Genomic DNA, 27,291 nt, shown 5'->3' with positions numbered 1-27,291 from the left:
TAACATTCTTAGAGTTTCTGTTCACTAAAGAAACAGAAATTCTAATGACTTTGCCGCACGCCCCCCACCACAGACACAGACCATCCCAACTGCATGGTCTTCCCATGGCACCAAATTTCCTTAACAGCTCTAATACGAGGATGAGAAGATCAACTTCTGTCTACCACCAACCTGAGAAAGAAGACGTCACAAAACAGCGGCGCACGTCAGGTCTAGTTCACTGTCCAATCCTGTGTTCACCTTCGAGTGCTACGCCTCCACTGCGGCGTCTTCGTCCTCAGCTTAGTGCGCGACTCAACATTTTCGAGTTCTGTCACCCAACACTCGCTGCCATGTGGCAACACAACCGGAGGATTCATGTCGCTAACATCACAGCCTCCCAATGAACTAATTCCTGAGCCGGTTCAATCTGCATCCACCCTCAAAACCAAATTCCTTAAGAATTATTTCAAAATTACCCCCACGTCTGCCTCTTGGTTCCGGAAGCAACTCTCCCACGACAAACCCGGAATCATTTCTTGGCGACCCGCAGACTTCGATTTCGCTTCCCAACCGATATGACTCACCTTTCGTACTCCTACACGATCTCTGCCTCGCGAAGACTGTCGCTGGAAATTACTTTCGACTGTAAGGATTAAATAGAAAGATATCCTGAACGAGAGCATCGTGATAGGAAGCCACGTCGCTCCTGCACCTGGTGATAAACCCGCCGACACCTACGGGCTACTTCTGTCACACATTAAGAGACGGAACGCCTGCAGCCTTGCAGTAATAAGTTCACAGCATCAACATATTTAGATCGAGGCTGAAATGTACTTACGCTGGTTTCTGGAGCATCGCGCGGGGGTGCCTCCGCTCGGCAGGGACGGTCGAGACGGCCGGCACCGCTGCCACGGGAAGAGCGGACTGGACGGAAGGATGGGAACTCGACGGGCAAGAAGGGTTTCCACGGTTACGCTTTGTGGTCCTTTATTTCCTCCCTGAAACTGTTCCACTACGTGTACAAAATAAAACCTCAACGCTACATGCCTCTCTTCTTAAAAAAAAATTAATGTTACTGTACAAATTATCAACATTTCATGAAAAGGTTAGATCACTACGAACTTCGCAAAACAAAGAATCCTTTACTGTTCCTTCTTCATAATAAAATAGTGTGGTATAAATACAGGTAACACAACTGTAGCAAGTCACAAAAATAATTTATTGTAAAGAGAGCGGCTCGGCTGCGGCCGCGAAGGACTTTATGCGTCGTATCACTGAAAGGAAACAATTTTCTATGTAAAGCACAAGTTATGCGGCAGGCTTCGGGCTCGGCCGGGTCGCACCCGACGGACGACGCCGGCGTCCGACTCTCCGCCGAAGAGCGGGGCCCGGCGTCGCGCGCCGATAAATGTGTTGACCGTTGCCGTCAGTTCTGACCTGTTCCCTAAATTCCCATTCGTGGCACAAAGACCCTTGTTCAGATACATCGCAACCTGGGACTGATGGTACGGCGACGTAAGTTGACGGGCACAGTCTACCTAACGTCACTACCCTCAGATTCATCCGGATACCTCTCAAATAAGAAGCAACGGCACAGGCCACTTGGTCGTAACGTTCGGTCAGTCATCGGGGACCCTCCGAGAGCGAGTGATATGACATGAAACCACGCGTCATAAAGGAGGAGCTCTCGTTAACGCAAAAGAAATCCATAATACCAGGATCCGCACACCGTTCAGAACTGAATGGGATCACAGAATAAATATATAATGTACAGTGAAACAGAAAGGATTAGGAAGGAAGCGGTTGTGCCTTATTTCAATGTAATATCCCAGAGTTCATCAGGAGGGGCTGAAGAAAATCTCAGACATGACATTGGAAGGTAAATTGGTACAATTCTGGATGAATAATTGGGGCTATTCAGCATGAAACGAAGGGAGCGGCGGCTGCTTCGTATCTCTACGGCGTACGGCCCTGAGCGCGCAATACCAACTTTCAGAGGGACAATCCAAAGTTATCTACTAGAAAGCAAAGCTCGGGCCAGCTTTAATTATTCAGAATATTTCAGGAGGAATACGAAGGTCAGCTGATTAAAATGGAGTATCATGTGTTTTGCCAACCTCATATAAATGCATAAGAACCGCCCTGCGATGCGACACAGCAGAGCCTGCGACAGGCCTGCCACTATGACACAGTTTAGCTTAGAGATGTGTGTGAACTACAACACTACATTATTAAAACATTTATGCAAGATATGTAAAGACGTCATCACTTACACTGACCAACTTTCTCACGGATCAAATTTGCACAGGGTTGCCACAACGCATCCAACGCAGAGGAAGAATCTGCGTCTCCGACCGACCTCACAGTTCACTCTGTGGCGACGCGCTACCAGATTACAAACCGGCACGGATAAACACGTTCCATCCTGTTCTTATCACGGCATCGCCAACCCAACATTTACGTGTCCGTATACTCGTGACGTACGATTCTACGTATTTTGGGCTGTTTACCTAACCTAACCTTCAATTAATGTTTTTAAGTGCAGTTTCAACCATTCCTTAGCAACTACCACAAATAAGACACTTATGATTCTCACGGAACACTTACCATCATTAAATGTGAACATAAAAGTTTACAATCGCAATCTTCCATAGCACATGGAATTCCTAAGAAAATTTCCAACAAGAATAACAGCCATTATAAATATAGTGACACCAATAGATGGCAACATTTGTGGCGAGCTTCGCTGGTACCAAACGGAACACAGGAAAATGAAAGAGCTTCATTAAGTCAAGGCAACTCCAACATTCTCACGCCCACCAGTAAAAGATACGGCATTTCTCAGAGCGGTTAAGGTTTCACGGGATAAGCAAGGAAAATACGAGCGAAGACACGAATGCATACGCAGACTGGAAGAATGTGAGCGGAATGTAAGAAAGAAGACTCCCCAAATGAGATGCTGGGTTACTACATCTAGTACTTGACAAAAGATAAAAAGAAACGAATTGTCTTCTGTCACCAGCGTTCGAAATAAGTACCTTCCGCACATTGCGACGCACACTTAGACCTTTCCCAGAACAAGGACCACGCTTAACCTCGCCGACTGATTCATGGGCTGCGAAGGTTGGAAACGAGGGCAATTTACAGAAACTTCAAGTTACTAACCTAGTATTCAAGAGGTTAACAAAATCGGTCGTCCGAGAGCCACTGCCACTCACACTGGTTTGTGGTCTTGAAGAACGCATGACGTCACTGACCAGCTACTGTGCGTACGTCAGTTCCGTGTCAACTGCCAGAAAATGTATGCGGGTATTCCACCTGACACAAATACGACGACCCAACAAAGCCGCCGCCACCATCAGTATTGTCATATGTATGAAACCTTTTTGGTTATCAAATATCCTAATGAATCCAGGACACTGTGGGCTCCAATGTCTGATAAGCGCCAGAACAAGGACACATCAACTCCCACGTATCTCGTACTTACATCGGAACGTCTGGCAACCCTGTGCAACATAAGCATGTGGCATCAATGCCAACTCTTGTATGCTAAGGGTGGGGTGAAGTAATGAGATATTCAGTCCATGCCAACCTCAGAACCTCACAACACGTGTTCAGTCTGTGCTACTCAAAGCTCGTGTTGAACATGTTCAGGTCTTCAAAGGAGGTGGCTCCCCCCTGATCCAACATCTGGAGCATGTCCGAAAGCTCTTGTTGCTGCTGGGGTGGGCCGCCAGTCCCCTGCTGTCCTGTCGCTCCGCCCGCAGTCACCGGCCCTCCAGAACCTCCGGGATGTCCAGCCGACCCGCTGGACCCCTGGCCAGAATCCGTCGGCTGACCGGAACCCTGCCAGGCCCACATACCTGCAACACACAGTCACAGCGGCGTTTTTCATACGGGCCGTTAATGATGAGAAGAAAAGTCATCGTCTAACAGCAGAAATTCATCTTTCAAACAAATCTGAAAATGGCTTCACTGTACACGTCTACTGCAGACACAAATCAACAGCGAAAATGTGTCACAAGTCAGTCATCTCCATCAGCAAAATTAGGACAGGATTATAGGCAGCGACAACTCAACAGCTTCACGGATGTTTGGATTAGTAACGTTAAGGAACACGCTGAAGAAAGAAGGAGAAGAAGAAGAAGAAGAAACTGTGGTAGGAAAAGGACAAATACCAACCGAGAGCAAGAAGACACAAATTAGAAACATGGGAAAAAAATTTCACCTCACATCCGAAAATAATTCAATATGCTTAAGTGAAATCAGGAATGTAATGATCTTTATTAGTATCGACTTTTATAATATTTCATTTAAAAATTCAAAACATCCAAAAGAATGCAAATTATGTAATCTTCGTCATATGTGTTAAAAAATTTATTTAATTTTAACACGCTCGCCTACTTCAGATTGATTTCAATCAAGAGTTCCCACATCGACGTGAGATGCTTGCTGGCCGTGAGGATGGGGAGGGGGGCAGGGCACCGGTTGGGAGTAATGTGAGCATGAGGAGACGGGTACCCGCGTTCATGACACGCCAAATGATAGCGGGGTAAAGATACACCCGGTTCAGCACTGACCTGCGTTGCCAGGGGCGGTGGTGGGGGTATGGTAGGCCCCTCCACGAGCACCTGCACTCAACTGGGTGTACGTGGGCCCGCTGGGTGACCGTGATGGGCTCAGCTGGCTGTACTGGTAGCCCTCCGTCACAGGCTGCAACAAAACTCTCATCACCTCAGTATGTCTGTGTACAGACACAAGTATAATATTAAAGTAAATCTTCAGAGGGTAAGATGTGAGTGTGCGTGGTGAGCTCAAAACTTACGTAAATACATGAGCCTGTACAGGCTTTGCTTTTGCTTACACTTTCAGGCTGAACCTAGTGGCTTTTTACTTCTCACACATGTAAACCGCTAGACTGCACAGACGTTAAAATTCCTAACATTTCCTTCCCTCAGCCAAGACGACGGCTGGGAATGAGATGAAGGTGCGACTGCTGGAGCAGCACAACATGGAAACATCTGTCAAGATAACTTGGAAGCAGACTTCCTCCGGTGCATGCGTCTTAGCGTGTAGCTGCTTCTTCTTCTTCTTCTTTTAGCAACATTTTCAGTTTAATGGACGAAGAGCGGGCCGACACTGCCACAACAAACTGCTCAGCCCTATGGTCCATGTTTATAAATGAAGCAGTCTGGCAATCGCAAGACAAACCTCAGGGAAACTGCGCTCACCATTCAGGAGCTTGATGCTGTTAGCTGACTCACCTGTCTCAGACTCCAGGCAGCCTGGGCAGGCGTGGGGCTGGTCGTGTTGGCCTTACTGATGCGACTCAGCACGGAGCCCGAGCTCGTCTGCTGCGTGGTGGGGGAACTGTAGCCGATGGGCGAGTGTGTCGGGTCATAGCTACTGTACACGTTCGCCGAACCCGGGCGGGCAGTTGCCGACTGCTGCTGGGAACCTGGAAGGGAGGGACCAGTTCACATACTACTCAGGGGAACCCCTTTTACTCTCACACTGGTCCATGCCTATGCATGAGGAGAAAATAATTTTCTTACCCAGTACCTTCTCGCTAGCCTGTGCATATGAGCTGCAAAGGTACAAGCAACGAACAGATGACAGACCTTGTGCTATGAGGAAGAGGTGCTGAATTTTTGCACTTTATTACTAACCGAGTCCAGTACAAATTTCTCCATCCCTCACCTCTGATAAAGTAAAATAAGTCCTGTCTGTAGAGTGGAATCTGTGAAAGGAATTACCGTTCCCACAGCGGCAGTAGCTCAGAAGTGCAACACTGTCAGGACTGTCAGAGAGAGTGAAAGTTGAACACTCACTTTGGATGTGCTGTGCAGAGGCTATCATGTGAGGGTACACGGGAGTGGCGTCTCGTCGCTGCAGACTGTAGTCGAGACCGGGTTGCTGGTATGCAGCCACCTGCTCCCCCGGCTCGGTGCCAGTCCCACCGTCCGCCTGCTGCGAGTGCAGCGACCTGCAATATACATCAGCAAACGGACTTCCAGTCCATAGCCACTTTGTAAAGAACCTGTTATGATCCAAAGACTGAAGTGCACAGGGAAAATTAAACACTACTTACACAATCATTAACTTCTTACCACTGTTACCGAGACACGACACGTCTCTCAGCACAACGCGCTGCACGACTTCAGCAAACGACGTACAGGTTACTTACTTTGCACTGGTGTTGGTGCACACAATGTACTCCACATCATCTGTGTATGGGTTGAGAAATGCAAATGCAGATGTGCGCAGCCACACCCAGTCGCGGCTCTTGGCACGGAACCGGTACATCACGGACATCACTTGCCCCTTGAGCTTCAGCACTGCAACATAAGACTGCACTTCAGTCATGTCCAGACGAACCACTAACACACCAAGCAACGGATTCCACGGACAGGGATTTTCTTGAATAGCTCATAAATGAGAACTGTTTATGAGGACAGTGAAGTATCTAATATTTGCCACAGACAGCATCAAGTGCTTTCTAGTTTGTGATACATTAGCTGTAAGAATGATGTCTGTTCTATGGTGCTGGTAAGAGAACACACAACCTTCTTCATAGAAAAGTCCAAAATCACATATTTTTGGTACTTTCGGCATTCTCTACAAAGTCAATAATTATCTGGGTCATCGAGAAATTCCCCGCTATCTACCTGAAGGTTCACAAAAGAATGCAACTGAACGCCCAGTCCACAGCCTTCACAACCTGTTTCTGAAAGATCTATTTCAATCACAACTACATTTTGAAACCAGTCCGAAGGGTCCAAATTATGAAACTCCATAGTACGTCCAGTTCTCCACTGCCCTGCCACTTCCTCCCTCTTAGGTCCTATTACTCCCCTCTTCATTTGTGTTCACCCTAACACATACTCAGATTTTAAGGACACACATGCAGAAAGAAAAATGTGCGTTATACTACGTAAATACCGTACACAAATTTTGCCAGACATCCAAACGATGCGTACGCAATTACCGCATTGTAATTCAACACAGAGGAAATGTTAGTGATACGCAACCCCTGAGGCCGTATACCACTCACCCTGCTCAAAGCTCTCCTTCATATGAGTCTGGTCCTCGGGGTGGAAGAAGTCAAAGCACGACTTCCCAAGCAGCTCAGGCGGCGTGTACCCCAGAAGTGCCATCACACGCTGGTCCACAAATGTAAATTTGCCCTCCATCGAGTGGCGCGAGATAAACTCGGCATTATTGTTGGCACCGCTCAGGTCGCTAGTGTTGGGCGTCGATGTCACCTGCAGGCGTCCAATGGCCACGAGGCAGCAGTGAGAGGCGTGGCCGTCGTCATCCGCCCCTCGGTCCATCTGCACGCCTGCCAAAAGTTACCACAATGCATCACGGTTCCAAGTTCGGGTTTCTTTGGGGGCAACACACGTGAGGAAAACTAAATTTAACACCGAGTCTGGTGACCTAGGAGCACTGAAACAGAATCCTAACACTAATATGAGCACTTTTTTGCAAAATAAGGAAATAATATTTCCTAAAGTAATCCATATATCTGAATCAGTTAAAAGAATGGAGTGCAGAAAACTGACTATGAAATTCCACTGCCTACAGAATCACCACTCTGGCATAAAGTTTGTAGGCACACGATCTTCTGCTACCAAGTACAGCGTTCCAGCTGACAGCACTGCCACTGCTGCCGTCCGCCTCGCAGAAGAGGGGCCAGGAAAAATGTGAATGTGATGCCCTGCTCAGTACTATGCGGCACGCATATATCACCCCTCACTGGTGTAAATACAGCACGAGCAGACATGATTATACAGAACGTTTCAACTCCATTAACCGTCTGTCTAAGGTCTTCAGAATTTCAAATGAACTTGACCCTCGTAGCCATTCCTCACCTGATGGAGGCCAGTTTTTTATGTAGCCTGTGCAGTGAACAACCGCATAGTTCTGCCCATCACGGGATGGCCCCAAACTGTTGCGCTGCTTCAAACGGTTCAGATGCCCTACTGCCATGTTATCAGCGGCAATGTTGCCGACCTTCATGCGACAGATAAATCCACGCCGTGATCCCATGCACAGGCGCATGGAAGCTGAAACGAGAGAGAAGCGAAAATAAGTCCCAGGTCTTTTGCTGGATGGACAAGGTCTGCAGAAACTGTCCAGCTAATTAACTTGCCACCGTCACATGTAGTGAAGAAGCAGTTGTAACTAACTAATGCAGTGGAACCAGAAGGTTCAAACAACACCACATCCCAATATCTGATCCTGAGACGGCACCTAAAATTTAAATCAGCATCCTTTAAATTTAACTGAGGCACCCAGGACACATTTTACTCACACTGGTGGCCCTCCTTTTTGACCGTGCCGGTCTTGAGGTCCAGGATCCGGCCCGTGTTCTGCGGTTCCTGCGTGGACAGCTGCTCGCGGACCTTCTCGACATCCTCTGCATGGATGTTGTCAAAGATGCATGAACCAAACCACTCATTCTGAGGATGGTTCAGCACTGGGGCAACAGAGTCCGATACGTAGATTATGCGGCCCGTATCGCAGGCCACCACAAACAGGAAGCCATCTGCAGCCTCCAATATTAGATGCTTCAGTTCCTGGTCTGTCAGGAATGACGGCTTGTACGTGCCATCCGTACTCGTGTTGCCTGTGCCTGGAACACCAAAGAGCAACAAATGCAAATGCAACCTCTTGGAAGATTAAGAAGAAACACAAGAAAACAAGTTGTGAGGATGGCAGGGAACATAAGAGAGTGCTCATCTTGTGAGATTTCTGAGCATCACAAATTACGAAGCCACATTCACGTCTATCGCTGTACGAAAAATGAACGAAAACTGCGGTCACAATGAAATGTGCGTGTGACTCACATTCCCTCAAACTACTCGTGCGTTGGAGTATCACTACAGCAGATTACAACACCACTGCCACTGACTGATCGTAATTCTAAGTATGCCATCGCGACGCACACAGATTACGCATGCCTCCTGCGTTCCCTCTTTCAGCAGACTATACTCAGCCAAGTTTCCTCTACCGACATAAGCAAACACTTTAAGTCAATTACCACATTTGCCCAAACAAAATGCACGCTTCTCTACATGTGAAAACTCCCCAAAATTTTACTATATATTCAATTCTTGATCCCTTTAGTATTAAACATCGCAGATAATGTCAGTTTTGTTGGAACTAATTTATTTTCAAAACACATAATTTCATGAAGATTTCCGTCTTCTGGGTTGTTGCGCTGTGTAGTCTGGTGAATGTTAATCAACGTTTCAGAGGTCATACTGCCTCCGTCATCAGAGTATGAAGATTTCCGTCTTCTGGGTTGTTGTGCTGTGTAGTCTGGTCGATGTTTACCAACGTTTCAGAGGTCATACTGCCTCCGTCATCAGAGTATGAAGATTTCTGTCTTCTGGGTTGTTGCGCTGTGTAGTCTGGTGAATGTTAATCAACGTTTCAGAGGTCATACTGCCTCCGTCATCAGAGTATGAAGATTTCCGTCTTCTGGGTTGTTGTGCTGTGTAGTCTGGTCGATGTTTACCAACGTTTCAGAGGTCATACTGCCTCCGTCATCAGAGTATGAAGATTTCCGTCTTCTGGGTTGTTGCGCTGTGTAGTCTGGTGAATGTTAATCAACGTTTCAGAGGTCATACTGCCTCCGTCATCAGAGTATGAAGATTTCTGTCTTCTGGGTTGTTGCGCTGTGTAGTCTGGTCGATGCTAACCAACGTTTCAGAGGTCATACTGCCTCCGTCATCAGGGTGATGACACAGCGCAACAACCCAGAAGACGGAAATCTTCATACTCACCGCTGTGAGAACCTCAAGTCTTACATAATTTCATTGTCAAAGCAATTAAAAATTTGTGCTGCAGTCACCAACTATAACACTACAGAGGAGAGTTCTTTTTGAAAAGCTAATAGTTGCTAGTCAGCTACCGTTCCTGCAATTGCCAGGCCCAATGAAAGAAGACAGGCTGGCCGAACCGCGTCGTCAGACACGCAGGTACGTCGGTTACCAAACCTTCCATCAGAGAAAAAATTCATGATGTAATAAGAAGTACAAACTTCTCCAAAAAGCAGATTTTCCACAACGCTACGGCATTAATCATAAATTACATGCATAAATAATGCACTCCAAATGGCTCCAGGGGACGAAAACCTGAAAATTAATGGAAAAATTCTGTCAACAGATGAGATTGGCCTAATATAAAGTTTCTGAAGAAATCACATCTGTAAGTCAGAGCTGATGTTATCCGTAAGACAGAGTGCACTACGGCAGAGACCCACAGCCTGACAGCAGCTCATTACCATGCAATCCTGCGACACACATATCTTCACGTCATCACAGGTAGCTACGTCTTCATAAGCATGCACACAATGGCTCAACGAGCTCCATGCAACATGGGTCTATGTTTTTCTGATGGGTCTGAGGTAGTAGGAAGGCAGCAGTTACTCAGCCATCTGCTGTCACAGAAGAATAATGCCCATCACAATGATCACAAAAGCCACTCATTTCTCGAACCACCATTTATTCTCCTCTGACTAGTAACACAGAATACTTGCGATGAATGCGGAAGAACTGACTGCGGCCTATTTAAAACTACTACACAAACAGTTCTGTGGGAGGAAGGTTGGAGGCAATCTTGTACAGTTCCGGGGTAGACCACGTCCAGAATGCTTGGAAAGAGATCATTATTCTTATGCGAGAATCTTACTATATTTTAAACAGAGATGAATCTGAAGAAAATGAGATGGGAGGGTGCGGAATGGATTCAAATGGACCAGAACTCGATAATAAACCTTCTGGCTCCACAAATGCCTGATAACATCAGTGAGTCTGTGTTAGCGCTTCATTTCGGACATAAACATTTTACGATATAGAACCAAAATATGATGCAGAACACAGATCGCGACCATAACAAGACAAACATCCAGTCAAGTGGATTTAACAGAAGGATTTTTAAAAAATTATATAACATATGTCAAAATTCTACATGAACCAAGTTTCGTGAATGTCTAGAGAGGGCACACATCAGACTAAAGGCAAATTCTAGTCGAATGTAAGGACTAAACGACACAGATATTTTACGAAAATGTTTCTTTCTAAAGCAAAAGAATGGATCACGGGAATTCAATGCAACTCCCGATCCGTCAGCATCGGATGTACTGGCTGAGTGGTCGTCGGTCCGCTTTGTAATCGGCAGGTCCCAGATTAAAAAACACTGCGATCTTCGCCATTTTCTACGGTTCCTCCAGGAAACTGGCCGAGCACTTGTGCCACTGATGCGCGCGGTACGCACATCCGGTCAGCGCCATTGTCTTCAGGGGCTGCAGAACGCGGGCCGAATGGAGATGCGGCCACGGGGTGACGACTCCCCCCCACAGCCGCGCGCGGGGTCACGATCCAGCGACGCGCTTGATAAGGGCCCGCCATATTTTCTGAACTTGTAATAATATTTGGGACGTGCTGGCTGCAGGCAGCTCATTACAGGGGGCAAAGGAAGGACGGGGGACGGGGGGGGGGGGGGGCAACGATCTGTTCACGGGAGACGTGCAAATTTTCGTCTCCTTGCGAACAATTCTGAGCCAACTGCTTAGGAGTCCGGCGTTCGACACCTGGCAATCCCAAATATCTGCTGGCGCGTGCAACGTGAACTGAGAAGGGAGACAATTGGCTGAAAACGAGAACGAGACTCACCTCTGAGGGCCTTCATGTGCGCCACCGCCATCCTGAGGATGGTGAGCTTGTCTGGCTTGCGGGCCAGCGCGCTGCAGGTGGGCACCATGTCCGACAGCTCCGTGATGTACGCCGTCATCTTGTTTCGGCGCCGGCGTTCGATTTCGCAGTGATTCTCCCTGCAGTAAGAGACAAAGACAAGCCAAGGTCATCACGGGAGCTCTGCAAAGCAGAGCAGCGATTTTCCTCAGAGGGTTGCGATTTCAATACCAGAAAATGTACCTTAAAAAAGGCAGACATTCTTTAAAGACCACGACCAATTTTTCAGTCGATGTGACACTCGACCTTAATTTATGGGAACATAAGAAAAAAACAACTGAAATCAAAGCAATCTCTTTAATTCACTTTTGTCTGCAAGAAGGTAGAAATGAAATGTTTTTGTCGGACACAAAGCGACTCCAAACATCGAAAAATAACCACTTCGTGGCCCTAAGAAGTAAACGTAGTCACTTCACAATTTTCTCATCGGTTTCCGGGAGGGGCAGAAGATGACATAAATATTGGACCTGCAGCCTTGGGGGTCCATCTCCCGCGTTTTCTTGTAGGGATTAAACGGACTGTTTTTAAAATTTGAAAGATAAAACAACAGTTACAATCAATAATTGAGCGTTGTCGGGGGGTGGGGGTGGGGGTCACAGTGCGCCGTGCACCAGCAGCACGCCAGTCAGAAGGAGCCCCGGGGCGCGTCTCTCCCGCGCTGGACCGTGGGAAAAGGACGGGTCACGACACAGCCTCTTCTAATTAATATGTAGTGTACCTGCACGGCTTGTTTCACGAAACAACCGTGACGTCAGAGAGTGGGCTGTTCGTTTTACCTCGAACTGAGCCACAGTTACGACGCGCCCAGTGAAACGTGGCTGACGACCGGCGAGGAAGTCTGTGGCGAAACCCGGAGGACTAACAAAGGAATTACGGTACGGCGCTGTGAGGATGGGAGGCGGATGGCCAGGGTTCCCCGAGACGCGTTACACCGGGTCCAATGCAAGAGAGCACGGCGGCGGGAACGGACGACTAGGTTCGGTCCGCCCAGCCCTCGGCGCCCCTGCGTGTGCAGCAACTCACCTCGCAAAGCGCTCCTTGTCCTGGATGCTGTCTTCTTCCATGCGGCTGTATTTGCTGCCACTCGGGTCGTCCTCATCGGATCTGCAACACGCAACACAAACAGGCTAAAGGCGCCGGGCACTGCATCTGCCGCTGAGGTCATGTACCGCCCAGGACGGTCAGAAAAGGTTCAAACCCACGCCCGGACACCGGCCATCTCAGTCCCTCCCGATAGGCAACGACAGCCCCGAAAATTTAAAACAAACACTCCATTCGACTCCTTAACCAACACCGTGAAACGGAGAAGCTGACTGTTGCATAGCTAGCGATATCCCGTACGTTCATCACCGCGTCCAAAAGTCCTCCTCTCGACCCCCCCCCCCTCCCCAAAGAAAAGCCGATACTGGTCCCCGTCCTGTGGCGCATGAATCAACTTCACGATGCATATCAATGTTATCCTTCCATCTGCACCTTGGTCTCCCCAGTGAACTCTTCCCATCCGTAAAGCCCTGCCAGTCTCACAGGCAAACGCCTCGATTTGAGAGTCTCACAGATAACAGAACGGAACGACAATCGATTCTGAACTGAGGGAGATTTCAGGTTCTTAAGGCGGTGAGTACCAGCCTCGTACAAAACTGACCGACGTTTCAGAGGTACCTGCTGCCTCCACAATCTCTACGGCGCAACGTCCCGTAATGCGGGCATAATCTCGATTCCGAGCCTGCTCCCCGCCTTTTCGCGAGCCGTAGCTACAGACACTGCCAAATACGGCCGATACATTCTTGCACACGGCAGCACTGCCGTGTTATCAGCACCATGACGTCAGGACGCGGTGACGCATCGCCAGCCACGGCGTTTTTGAGCCTTGTTTAATGAGCGTACGTCCAGGCAGGCACCCGAGATCGAACGAGGGGCCGAAAGAACTGATACCACGGGCGAGCGGACGGAGCCTGAAGCTGACCACAAATTCCCATCCACCGCAGAGGCACAGAACGCGAATCAGATTTAGCCACGTCTGAGGCGAGCGGTTCGCGGTACTCAGCCCTGAGTGTGGTAAGAACGCGGTCGTCACGACATCGAAAAGAGAAACTTGTACTTCTCGTGACCGGGACACGCGGCAACATTTTAAAAATAAAGCAAAATCCAGCACACACTAAACAAATCGATAAGTTATCGAATCGTCTAATATCGTTGCATTTTCTTGGGCGATCTTGAACAGTGCAATGATCCACGCTAAGTGACGCATCGATCGACAAGAAAGATCGAAACGCGTTCAAAAGTTTGATTTTCTTTGCATTCGGTATTGAGGTCAAGCCTCTGGGTGCGACTTCAAATCCTCAGAGCGAGCTTCTATTTTGCGACAGGGGAATCGGTCGGACGCCCCTCCCGCCGCGACGCCTTCGAATACGCACACCAGACGCAAAAGCGAAGTGCTCTCTGCTCCCTGATCGTCGCACCTGAAGGGAAGAGACCACTTGGAAGACCTAGGCATAGATGGGATCACAATATTAAAATGTAGCTTCCAGGGGGGGGGGGGGGGCAGACGGCTTTCCTCCGTCGAGTCGCACGAAAGACGACGAATTTGCCAGACGAGCGACAACCACACGCTGAAGGGGCGACTTGGGTTCGACTCCCAAGACGAGACATTTTACTTCGTCCGACACGCCTTGAGACCGGGGTTCCATCCTCACCGGCGCACGACTGTAAGGTTGGCGGCAGTGAATGTTTGTGCAGTCAGCAAACTGAAGCACGCACTGGCAGGCTGAGGTCATCAGAGCGGCCTTCGCTCTTTTGTTTATCGGGACTTAACGTTCCTTTGTGCCATCTCATGTAAACAAGAATCCAGCCTTGTTCCCGCTCCGTCCGCGCTATTTGCTCAGAATTCACCGTCGGATTTCAATTAAATTTCCTTTCCTCATTTGTCCACTTGCTCAAACATAACCAACGAGATTATATTAAGAATGAGATGGGCAGAACAGGTAGAAAGCAGTGCCACGCACATCCGTCTGGACACAAAACGCTACGGCTCGACAAATACGGACACCCCCCCCCAAAAAAAAACTGAAGACGTCATTACGACCTACGGCTTTTAGTAAATTCAAGAGGAAAAATAATTCCCCACGCACTGAGACACGATTCTTTTCCATTTTAAACCTGGAACAAAGAAACATCACAAACACGAGCAGAGGCGATATGAAAATTACGTGCTCCAAATTCCTCTCTCGTTTGGCAAGAGACGTGAAAGCTGCGGTCACTGCGCAGGCGCACGGCGGCTCTCATCCTACTTTGCTGCCAGTGGTGCCAACACAACGCCGAAAGCGTCCAGGCGCTTGGCGAACGAACCGCGGACTTCTCCCCAAATTCTGCGTGCAAAGTACCACGGAATCCAAACCAGGAGATTCGTCAACACAGGCCACGAGCCAGTTAAATCCACTGCTGAGTCTAACCACTGACCACAACTGAGCGCCCGAAGCCTCCTCGACCACAAAGCCCACGGCGGACGCTGAAGGCGACCCAGAGGGAAGGACGCAGGACGTTCCGAACAGGTGGCAAATTTGCTTACTGCGCTCGAAACTTTGAAAGATACAACAACTTAAAGTACAAACAGAAGAGCTTAATTAAACAAACACTGGACTGAAACACGTAAATAAGCCAGCCACTGCAGACTTACACGATCAAAATAACCACACCTCAGAATTCTGCAGCGTTAGGTCTGTCCTGTGTCACAGGAACGTGTCCCTTGTCAGACGTCAGGACGGAAACAAATTACAAGAAACAGAAAACCACGAACATTCGGGTTTCTCTGTTTCGCCCAGACATTCTGCGACGAATGAAACGCTTCGACCGTTCCACTGCAAGGCGCACAAGGTAGGCTCCCCAATAAAACGGGAGATCCCCGAGAAGACCTTCCAGCGCGGGAACATGTCACGAGATGTAATCGGGAGGCCGTGACGAAGTCCTTGGCTTCGGGTCACGCCCGCTAGATGGACTGACGAACTCGGCATTGTCCTCGCAAACAAAACACTGACCTCGGCAGAGCTGCGAGGTCACTGTAACTCCACTGCGCTTATAAACAGCGTCACATCGCTATTTCAAAGCCCGCGGCCTTCCAGACGCGTCATCTGCTCTTACGAGGAAGGAAACCTCCGTTCTATTGTGGGGTTAAAACAAATGCGAAATTGCGTGTTACAAACAGAAACGCTTCGATTCGACGTAGCTCATTTGTGTTCGACCAACAAGGACCTCGATTTAAAATGTTAACAAATATGAAGGCCCATTATACACATTTCGGTCTCTGGAATCAAACCTGGGGCGCTACCATCGACAGGCAGCAGGGCGTAACCAGGCATGCTACAGAGGCGTATTGCGCGCTCAATTCGGTACGACGTCAATTTCTGCTCTTTCCTAGAAGATCAGGCATCGCGACGCTCAACCGCGGGAATTCTTTGTACGAAGAAACCTCGGAGCTTCTGAACCGCAGATTCGCACCCGACGCTGAGAAGTTCCGGCAACGAACAGCAATCGACAACGGCCACTTGGTTTCCTTCCACGTCGAAAGCGCACGGCTGCTCTGGCTGTCCCAAAGCCGAATCAGAAAGCAGTCACAACTTGTTTCAAACAACGCGGCCTTGAGGTCTCGGGTTGGGGCCCCGCTGAAGGCACTGACTGACGTATGTCCAAGTTTCTGTGTGTGTCGTGCTGGTTTGTGGATCCAGAGACCTAGCGATGGGCCGAGTCCCCGCCCGAGAAGTCCTGCCAACTCTACAAACGACTAATTTTCATGAGTTCCTTGTGATTTCGAACAGCACAGACACCATGACCCATTAACAGAGAAGGAGGCAGAGAGGGGGTGGGGTGGGGGGTTGTAGACTGGATTCAGGTAGCTCGGGGTAGAATCCGGTTGCAGCCTCTTGTGAATACGGCAATGAACAGATGAGATTTGAGGTTCTCACGGCTGCGAGTACGAAGATAACTGCCTTCTGGAATATTGCGGCGTGCAGTCTGGAACTTTACCGACGTTTCTGAGTACTAATCGCCTGATGGCGGAGAGGGACAGCATCTCTGAAACGTCGATAAAACTTGTAGCAGGCTACACGGCGCTACACGACTTCGCGTAGGGTGGGGCCGATACGGACCCAACACCTTGCAGTGAGGACGGACCGGCCTGGCACGTGCTGTTCGCCGCAAAGTGGGGCAGACCGGCTGATCGCCTGTATTTATTTAATGACGCTGTAATGTGGAGGGCTGCGGTTCGAACCTACGCGTCCCCGCCATCTGTCTCCATTATCCCCCACACGACGGACTAATGAGCCCTTTATCGGAGCGGCACGGCACGTAAACCAGATTACAGGCGTTACCCCCCCCCCCCCCCCCGGGGGGCTCACTGACACCTTCTGTTCAATATCGGGCTGATTGGAGTGCCCGAACCAACACCAGCGTATGGTCTGAGTAGCTGCCAGTTGCTCACCCGCTCATACAAATGCCTGCTTTGACCACCTACGCCGTTACTTCGCACGCCCTGAGGAAGCCTTCGATGTCCCTTCTCGAATGATGTAGGAAGATGCCTCTGTCATCTCGTGTCCAAATATTCTCCTCGTATGAACCTCCTTCCCGATCACCATCAATCTGTGATGTGAGACCAAGACATACGCAGCCTCTCGGTTTCTCAACGTCCGTCCATCTTCCATCCTCGACTCTCTCTTCGCCCCTAGTCGCGGTCCCCCCTCACTCACCCCAGCTCTGGTTTCTGCCATCTGTTGTCCGCCATTTTTCGGACGTGCCCGGACAATATTAATTGTTTGTTTTGCATAATTCAAAATGCCAGTTTGCAATTACGTGATCTGGGATTGTGTTTTTCCCTGACATTCTTCGAGGTCGTCTTTTCATTCATGTCTTCCAGATATTGTCCAGTTTAACTTTTATCACCAAAAACGCAGTACAAAATTTCGAAATGCCCTATACTCTCAGATCACATCTTCCATCCCGAAATATTCAAAAACATCAGAGCGTCCTTCAAGCGCAGTCCTTGATTCTGACAAACCGGCTTACGTGACATGTCCCGTTCTTAAACCTCTCAAACGGAAGGTCGTCTAAACAATATTTAAGAATACGGCCCGTACCGCGAAGAAAACACAACTCTTCACCATTACAAAAGATCGATTGGTTAACGCTGTTTAAGGAAATAATCGCTGTTTACAGCGAGAATCATACGAACACATTCGTACTCTACGTTGGCAAAACGGAGAGTTATTGATTGTCAAAGTAGGTGGTAAAAATAGTTACCACTGGACTTTTAAATGATTAACACAGAGGAAACAAATGAGTGGTACGCAGTGTACGTTGCTGTTCATTCGCTCCGTGAACAAAAGATCCGAATTCCTAACGGAAGCAATCCGACATGCAAACCGAACGTGTCACAAGCAACAACTCAAGGTTGGCAAGCCTGCACCACTGAGATGGGGCACAAGATTCCCACGGAACAGATGCGGGTCTCTTGATGCGGGGCGATCACATCAGTAGCATTTAGACGTCAGAGGATCGCATCCCGGGGCCGCCTTACCCATACAAAATTTGGGATAGTCAGGCGCCACTGAAGGAGACCGCTAAGATCTACAACCCGACCCGGCGAGATACACTTTACATACGCGTGATTGTCTTTTTTTCCGAGAGAACACAAAATAAACCAAGGGTACTTGAAACTGGGGGGGCGGAGACCGGGGGGGCGCAAAGAATGCCAGAGCTCAACAATTTCTTCGTTCCCCTGCGCATCGAACGTCCCGCATAACACCTCGCACGAACTGATTTGTCATGGTACGACGTACGTGAATACACCGGACCGACGTTGCACCAGGACACAATCTTGTTCGAATCGTCTGCAACACGAACCGGAAGGGCAGAGTCGCGTATCAACTGCTGCAGTTTTCAAAGCTGAGTTACGACAACCAGTGGAGGCAATACTTTCCCGTTGTAATATAATGACGTCACGTGACACAGCCGACACCAACAGCATTTAACGACGCTGCCAACAGCTGCTGAACGAGAAACTGTGGAAGGAAGGAAGGAAGGAGTCGTGGTTTTCTCGGGCATAGCATCACGACGCGCTTGCTGAAGCAGAACGGCCCGCTCAAGGTGATGAGGACAACGACCGTGTGTACGAGCGCTGCTCGCTAAATTAGAAATTGAGGAGCATCTCCACAGTCGCTCCAAAACGGATTTCTCAAAACAGGGCGACTATCAGCTTCTTCATGATTCTGCCCACATGGACGTGGCATTGCGCGGATCCTCGCGGATTTCAACCGCAAATCAAGCAAAGTTTGTTGCAGACCCCCCACCCCCACCCACCTGTCGTATTTACCCGAGTTTAATGCGCCCCTGAATACGACGACGGACATTTTAAAGGTGCAACTGAAGAACACGAGACCTCAGGTATTCACGCAAGCGACAACGCACCGAGCACTTTCTACGTTTCAGGCAGTTTCGAAATCTTCCGTCGAGCTGTTTACATGTCGCGGCTTTCAACTTAAAACAAAACACTGCACGGCCAGTTTATCGGGAAGTATTTGCAGTGTATCTGGGTAAACATGGCGGTGTGTACGGAGTTGTAATAAAATACAAACAAGCGACTTCTGTGTTACGAAGGTCAACTTACAACGCGCATGAACGTCACCCTTTCTCCGTGATACGAACGGGATATCTCGCCGAGAAACTTCGACAACTTGATATCATATGCGCCTGTCTTCGATACACAAACAGGAATACATTCGTTTCACCGATGGGAATCAGGGTTACACGCGGAATTACCACGATTTCGACGAAGCCTGCGAGTTTTTGATGGATTAACCCTTTGAAGCCGAAGATCGTATGAATATTATTTATGAATTCAGTCCGTACCGCGAAGAAAACACTACACCTCACCATTACGAAAATCAGCTGGTTAATCCTTTGAAGCCGAAGCTCGTCTTCATAATATTTACGAATCCAGACCGTACCGCGAAGAAAACACTTCACTTAACCATTAGAAGTCGAATCAGGCGGTACCACATAAAATTTAACAAAAGAACATCCCGGTCGAAGCCTTAATATTCGGCACGGAACGCGTTAAAAGCCGAGTAGAATCAGTCAAAAGGTCCGAGGACCTGACAGTCCACGTCCTCCGACCCGGTATCTCCGTCGGTAAGAATGGCCTATGTGGCACTAGAAACTAGTGCCACATAGGCCCTTCTTATCGAGCACCACACAAATGGGATCTGCCTGTCATCACTGAGGCAATATTTGGCGAACGCAGACGGCGAGGAGGGTTGGTGGCTGCCGGGATTAGAACCCCAGTCGTGCACCTTGAAGACAATTTTCGTGCCGTAAGGCATCCACCTAGTCGGCAATGCCAACCTGTCTGAATGTCCTCTCCACACCTTCCCGACAATCTCTAAACGCACGCTGTCGACTTTGGATTTCCTTCAACCCTTCGTGAGAAGCCGACAGTGGCTCAGCTTGTCAAAGAGATTCCCCGTATTTTACGGAGCCCGCCCGCCACAGAGCTAGACGAATCCAGTTTTAAAACCCTCCCAAACTCTTTCCGTAAAATCAACTTCTGATTTTATCCTCTCACTACGAATGGACTGCTCTCTTCATGTCTTCGAAACGAAAATTTTGGTCCTCATGCGCGCTACGTGCCCCACCCATCCCCACTTGACTATAAAAATCAAATTTGGTAAAGAGTAAGGAGTTCCTTATTGTTCCACGCCTACATTTTATTCTTAAACGCGTGGAAATACCTCGAATGCCAAATTTAATCTAAATCCATTGTGTCAAATCAGCGTTGCCAGTGACGTCGGAACGAGCGACTCGAGAGTCAAATCGCTCAAACCACACGAGACGCAAGTCCCCAATACCGGAAAAAGAAAAACTTTAACCTTCCCCGCAAACTGAAATTCTCAAAACGCCCACAAATTATTAAATTGAGCACACGCAGCTCTCCCTAACGCCCTCTGCAAACTAGAAAAGAAAAACCACGGCGTTTCAGGAATCACTTCTGTTTTCCGAGGAAACAGATACACATTATCGGCGCGAACTACAGTGTGGGACTGACTCCGTGCCGTATGCAACGAACCATGAAAATTCACGTACAAATAACAAAGCCACGGGCTGAACCGAGTTCAAATTAGTCTTTACCTTCTCCTTTTGGAATGCGGCGACAGTGTTCCTCCTGGGGGCGGTGGCGGGGGCGGCAGTTGGGCGGCCAAATACGTAGGTGGGGGAGCGTAGTGGGGCGGAGGCCCCCCGGCAGTAGCAGCGTACGTGTACATTATCAAAGCGTCATCGCAGCACCATAGCAACAACACCAGAGCGCGGCGAAATACCAACTGACGTGACAGAGAGAGCCGACACGCACATGTAGCGTGCGTTGCCAACGGCGCCACGCGATACACGCTAACGTGTAGCCAACCGAGGCGACAGAAACACGCTAGAAAGCGAAACCTTGGTATCGACACGTTCAGTGCTGCCAACGGCGGGGAGAGAATCACGCTAGCAATGCGGGAACATAATGAGAACCGAGCCACACGACACGCTGGAGCGATTGCCAACCGTGGCGATTAAAAACCGCTGGGAGGGCATAAAAACCGTACAAAACACACGTTCTGCCTAATAATCTCCTACTAAAGTGTTTGGGATACCAGAAATGAAAATTCGCAGTGTACGATTTTTCGTCAACAAGTCTAGCACAGGACGCCACAGGAGATAAAACGACGAAAATGATAAACTTTACAACAGACAACGCCGATGCACGGAATCCATGCGAGCGATCCTCGAGGAAACTAATAACACACACGGTGGGCGAGACGACCGTCTCTTGGGATGTTACGGCGCGTAGTCCGGCAGATGTTTACCGGCGTTGCGGAAGTGCTTACTTCCTCCATCATCAGAGCGAGATGTAAACACGATAATGTGCTTTCGGGTACCATAACAGACGGGAGATTTCGTGACTAGATGGATAACTATCGGCTAATCGTGAAAAACTTTGCTCCACGGACCGAATTACTGAGTCAATAAGAATATGTACCAGACAAAGACGGCAGTCACTACTTCCACAGTAACATGTTCGACCACAAAATAACAAAGCAGATTTCGTAAGTAAGCTTCCTTGTCCCATCCGCCAGGATGGATAAACACGTAACGCCTGCAGCTCTCTGCTACCAGCTTCACTCGCGTGCCGGAGAAGTTGCCGGCCCGCCACGGCGCTGGATGCACACAGTTTACTACAAGAACTATACGGTGTCGAAACGTTAATAAAATTCACCGACGTTTCGAACTAACTTGCAGGCGGAAAAATAGTGTCGCTGGCTTAAAAGAAGTATTACTAAAATTTAATAATAGTAAAAATTATACAATGAGAAACTTCGTGGTGTGTATTCTTTACCAAATGTTATCAGGGTGCTTAAATCTAAATGTTAAGATAGACGGGACATGTAGAACGCACGTGACGACGAATCATACAAGCATTTGGTAGAAATATTTCAGGGGAAGCGACCACTTGGGAGATCAAAGCGCAGATAGGATAGTAACCAATGAGAATTAGAGAGAAATGGTGGACTAGCTTAAACTGTCGATCGAGGTCTTATGGGCTGTGACGTCGTGTGGTCTTGTAGGTGGTGCCAACCTTTGAAAGACAGATTCAGAGCCCAAAGGGACTTTTGTGAGTACACTAATAAACCTTAAAAGTTCCATAAAGCCTTCGAGCTAAGCAGCCACGGACTATTCAAGAAAGTCTCTATATAATATATTTCACCTCACCACACAGTCACGACCACTGTGTCCAGAGGACTCTGCCCCCGCTTCAGTGAGGGCAGATCTTAAGTGGCCTGGCCGTGATCTTACTTCTGGTCCAGGAAAAACGTTGACTGTCTCGTCTTCATCCCAAAAGGGCAGTCGTCGCTCTGACAAAAGAACATGCATATGAGAAACACCCACACTTAAGACAGACGACACACGTGGAGAACACGTTAAAAGAAGGAACAAAAGAATTGGTTGGACACGGGAAGGAATAAATGTAGAGAATTTTGGCGGGAACCTTGAATTCAGACTCGGAAATGAGAGGATGATATTAAAATGGAAATGGTGTCAGGCTATGGCGACTAGAGAGTTTGCCCCTGAAGTGCACGCAGCGCCCGGCGATTACGGGGGACGGTCGGATCGTTAAGAACGGCTCGTGGTGCATTAATAACCACGGGAAGACAAATGACTGTAGTCCGGGTGACGCGAGCCATCAACAACTGCAGCGGCCAATTAATGTGTGAGAGCGCGCGGGCTCAGACCGACGACGTTATATCAACTAACGACGTTCGTCGTGAGAGATTTCAAGCTGCAATCTCGTCCGGGAGGCCTCGCATTTACCCACAAGGTTTTTCCACGGTCCCACGGAATGCCGAGACAGCACGTTGCCTTAAACAGGCCACGATCACTTCCACGTCCTACGCGATTAACAATTCACAATTTGCCTAGCCGACAGTTAGAAAGCCCCTGGAAACCTACACAGGCTTCGCTTCGCTTCGCTCGGAGGTGCCGGCCCGTACGTTGTGAGGGTCGCTGCGCAAAATATGCACGCATGATGAGGAGGTCGTGCCACTCCGCCATGTTGTCGCATGCACTCATCGGATCTCGACGAAATTCGGTACACGCTCTACGCCGTCAAGACGAGTAACAAGTAGCGTTATGTTACACTCTTCCACTGACAGATTCGTTAAAATAGCTGACGGGACGATAATTTGAGGATTCCCGAGCCAGGATTTGGAAGTTCTCAGGGTGACTGGGGCTAATCGGAACGAAATTACTTGTCCCCCCCCCCCCCCTCTTGACGTGACTTGAAACTGGTGAGACACTGTGGCGCCATCGCTCCGCACGCTGCACGAACTGCTAGGCACGTGCTCCTGGTCTACACGCGTTCGGTTCTAAAAGATGCTAATTAGGGGGAAAAACCGTAATTTTGCAAGGACCTCACATATTTTATGGCCTACGGGTAGAGAAACGGCAACTGATTTACACTTCACGGGGCCACAATTCGAAAAAAAATCAAACAGTTTCTCAGTACCATCGAGTCCCGTTCCTACAAGTGCTATTTCCTGGGTCAAATTACTTACTTCCAAATGTAAACAACACTGGGAGGGCCCCTTAGCAATGGTGAAGAGAGAAATCCATTGCGAATCGAATCTCAGCCGCGCAGCTCACAGTCTAACGACTGTACTGAGTGATCTGTCGTCGCTTCTCAGAGTAGACAGCGGGATAACACAAAAGGGACACAAAATATACAGAAGTTATGGTTTGGACTGGATTAATCTGGCTGAGCTGCGGGTTTAGTGGCAGGCTCTCATTAATAATTCGACAAAGAAATGTCAGTCAACTTCCATATGACTACAAGCGCAACAACCCAGAAGACAGGCGTCTTCAAACTCACCACTGAGAACCTGACATCTCAACTGAGTAACGAATTTTTGAGGAATTTCTTCAGCAGCTGAGAGAATTTCTCAAAAAGCACTCCACGCCAATGAAAGTGCATTCTCATCACATTCTCTGACCACGTGGCTCAGGCAACAGAGGCGACGCATAAAACCGACCCAGGGCCCCAAGTAAGTTCCGATGACTAAATGTACAAAGTGTTAAAGTTTATGCCAAATCTCCCAATCAGCTGCCCTAACACTTTAAAACATGTGATAACACCTTATAGTTTAAACTTATAAATATTATCAAATTGTGAGTGAAATGACTCGCACTATCTCAGAATAGGGAAAGAAAAATAACAGGCCTCTGTGATGAGTCCGAGGATCAGATCCTATGCCACATCCCATTTCATATGCCGACATTTCTGAGGTTTATAAGCCGGCTCCAGTCGGTCACGCGGTACAGACCACTCACAAATGTTGGCAAGTCTACATTAACGCCGAGTGACGTGGCTCACGCAAGACGGAACAACAATAAACTGCGCTAAACTGAACTGCTTAGGACAGAAACAACTCATACCACTTCCAGGCCATAACTGACAGCGTTGCCAACCTACTGTTGAGATCGGCTGTTGTATTTCGCAGAAGAAAACAATAATAATTCCAAAGTAAAATGCAATGGTCCTCGTGAACAAACACGGCAAGAACATGAAGTGTAATCACTCACCCTATTGAGCCAGCGTGGCGTTTCTGGATGACCTTGCTGGGGTCAGTCCCTGCAAACAAAATCACAACATCAGTCTAATCGCCCTTTACCATGGCTGTAATATGTTTCATAACATGCTTACGCAGCTCTATGATTATCTGTAAACCTGAACTGGATCTGTATTAACTGCTTAGGTATGACAGGAACACCGGCAAACAATGTACTTCAAAAGACACGGACACGTGACACACAGTCACCTACGCAGCTGCTTAAATTTGAATACATTATCATTCCTAAAGACACGTAGAATGGATGAATTAATAATTAAGAAAACAACTGCACAGGCCATCACAAACTTCCCTACTTTTATGCAACGGAAAGGTTTATTACCACACGAGATTTCAGGTTCTCGCAGTGGCAAGTATGACTGTCTTCTGGTATACAGGACCATAAAATCTGGCAGAAATTGACATCATTTAGAAGTGCTTAGAGCCTCATTCATCAAGGAAATGGAGGCAGTAAGAATCTCTGAAACATCGGTGAGTTTATACGAGACTGCACGGCACAATATCCCACGAGGCAGCCAAGCTCATTACCGTGTACACGATGACCCATGTCACGAGCCAGTTGAATCAATCCACATCCAAGACATTTTAACAACACAAGTTCTCAATGTATCTTCCCTTTACATTTTAACTAAATTTTTTTTACATATCTCACCTTCCCCCTTATGTGCTAAATGTCCACCCCATCTCATCCTCCATTACATCCTATTCCTAATATTATTTCATGAAGAGTGCAAATTATGAAGGTCATCCCTATCAAAATGTCTCCATCTTTCTGTCACTTCCTCTTCCTCAGATCTAAACATTCCCCTCAGCACCAATCTCAACACCATCCATCACTTTTAAACCAAAACAAGACTTCGATGAGTGAAGTTACTTGTGACATGGTCTTGAGATAAATGTGACACAGAGTCCAAATGCATTTCTGCCCAGCCAAAAGACAAATGGACTACACTTCAGCCCATATTTTTAATATAGGTTAATAACTTAAACATTTTTTACCACCTGTGTACTCTTATCTAGTGTAACTGCGGTGTTCTTTAAGTCGTTACTTTTAAATTGCACATAAAACCTGAGGTCTCACACATTCTACTTAGTTTTATAATTTAAACTTTAAGAGTGCATACAATATTTTATTTGTCTTTACTTTTAGCAAATAAATAATTTGTATTGATATCTCATCCCTCAATCCCTGTTTTCTGGTTATTAAATGGTGGTGACAAAGGAGGTATGATATTTTGGGGTGGCTCACTGCATACCTGAAGAGCGAGGTGAAGCCACATTACAGACCTTGCAATCGTTGGACATGGGTACATCTAAGAAATTATTTCATAAACCTTCATGCATAAATGTTAACAGTATGATGTCATGGAAAAATCAGGCAACCTGAATACTGGCCGTTTTGTAGTACTGCCATGTAAGAATATTGGAAACTAATAATCACATAAAAGCTTTATGGTGGTTATAGGGTACCGACTGGCACAGTAATGACCAAGCAAGACATACACAAAGATAATAATCGATAACTTATCATAGTGTATTGCTACGACCTAACCTTACTGTCATTAATTTTGTTAGTTTCTTCATAAAATATGCGACGAGTGACTTTTGGCTATAACCTGACAACCTTCATCAAACACAAAATCTGTTCATTTCTTTCGACAACTCTTTTGCAGCACCAAAACACAGAATGTAACAGAAAAATTCAGTTTTCACTCACACACTAAGCAATTTGAAGGAATTCACCACTCGAACATCAGGATACTATGTGTGGGCCACAACAAAGCAATTCGTATTTTTCAATGCACACAAAATTGAAATCAAGGACAATATCACACGATTTACCTGTTACAGTTTGAGTAGTTACAGCAGACATCTGAGTTAAAATTCATGCGTTATAAGTTTTTTTGTCTCACTGCACAGATATCTAAAATAATTTTATGTAAGTAACGGAAACTTGCCAACTTACACACACTTTTTTTCTAAAATATACACAATTTTCTGTTTACACGAACATGGAAGCCATCTTAACATTCTCGTAAGTAACGCGAAGAAACGAGACTGCACTACAATTTATCCCGACACCTAACCACAAAGCATAGAAACATTTCCGCCGCTCCCTATAATGCGGAAGTACCAACGTTCCAAATTTATTCAGTCTCTAATAAATTGTATTCATTTTCAAATGGAGAATAATAAGTTTATTCATGTCTTGGAATACAATTCATAAACCGGCCAAAGCATTCGAGCCATAACACTAAAAATTTGGTTACTCCAACTCCATCGGCTTCCGAGAACTAAAATTGACATTTCACGAAACAGTCCGAATGTCACAATAGGATCTT

At 47.6% G+C, this 27,291-nt stretch overlaps 1 protein-coding gene across 5 annotated transcripts; it reads right to left on the bottom strand.

The window, feature by feature from the left end:
* Positions 1–952: 952 nt before the first annotated feature.
* On the bottom strand, positions 953–27,028 carry tgo (Aryl hydrocarbon receptor nuclear translocator homolog tgo). 5 transcript variants are annotated; one of them, XM_087343166.1, is made up of 12 exons: positions 26,916–27,028; positions 24,903–24,951; positions 12,769–12,848; positions 11,667–11,828; positions 8,300–8,620; positions 7,857–8,051; positions 7,037–7,324; positions 6,170–6,320; positions 5,814–5,968; positions 5,247–5,440; positions 4,563–4,695; positions 953–3,845 (listed from the first exon to the last, which is right to left on the bottom strand). In XM_087343166.1, the coding sequence occupies exons 3-12, from the start codon at positions 12,806–12,808 to the stop codon at positions 3,607–3,609; spliced, it is 1,878 nt and encodes a 625-aa protein (XP_087199292.1). In that variant the 5' UTR covers positions 12,809–12,848; positions 24,903–24,951; positions 26,916–27,028; the 3' UTR covers positions 953–3,606. The 5 variants fall into 5 exon arrangements, with proteins under 5 accessions (XP_087199292.1, XP_087199291.1, XP_087199290.1 ...); XM_087343165.1 differs by having other exon boundaries at positions 11,667–11,824; positions 12,768–12,848; positions 26,792–27,025; XM_087343164.1 differs by having other exon boundaries at positions 26,792–27,024.
* Positions 27,029–27,291: the final 263 nt, after the last annotated feature.

Source organism: Zootermopsis nevadensis, unplaced genomic scaffold, assembly GCF_977971745.1.
Source record: "Zootermopsis nevadensis isolate Lab colony 2312 unplaced genomic scaffold, Znev_1.0 Znev_ptg000004l, whole genome shotgun sequence".
In the NCBI taxonomy this organism is placed as follows: Eukaryota; Metazoa; Arthropoda; class Insecta; order Blattodea; family Termopsidae; genus Zootermopsis; species Zootermopsis nevadensis.
The sequence above is the reverse complement of the archived record's forward strand: the minus strand, read 5'-3'. Positions and strand labels throughout refer to the sequence as shown.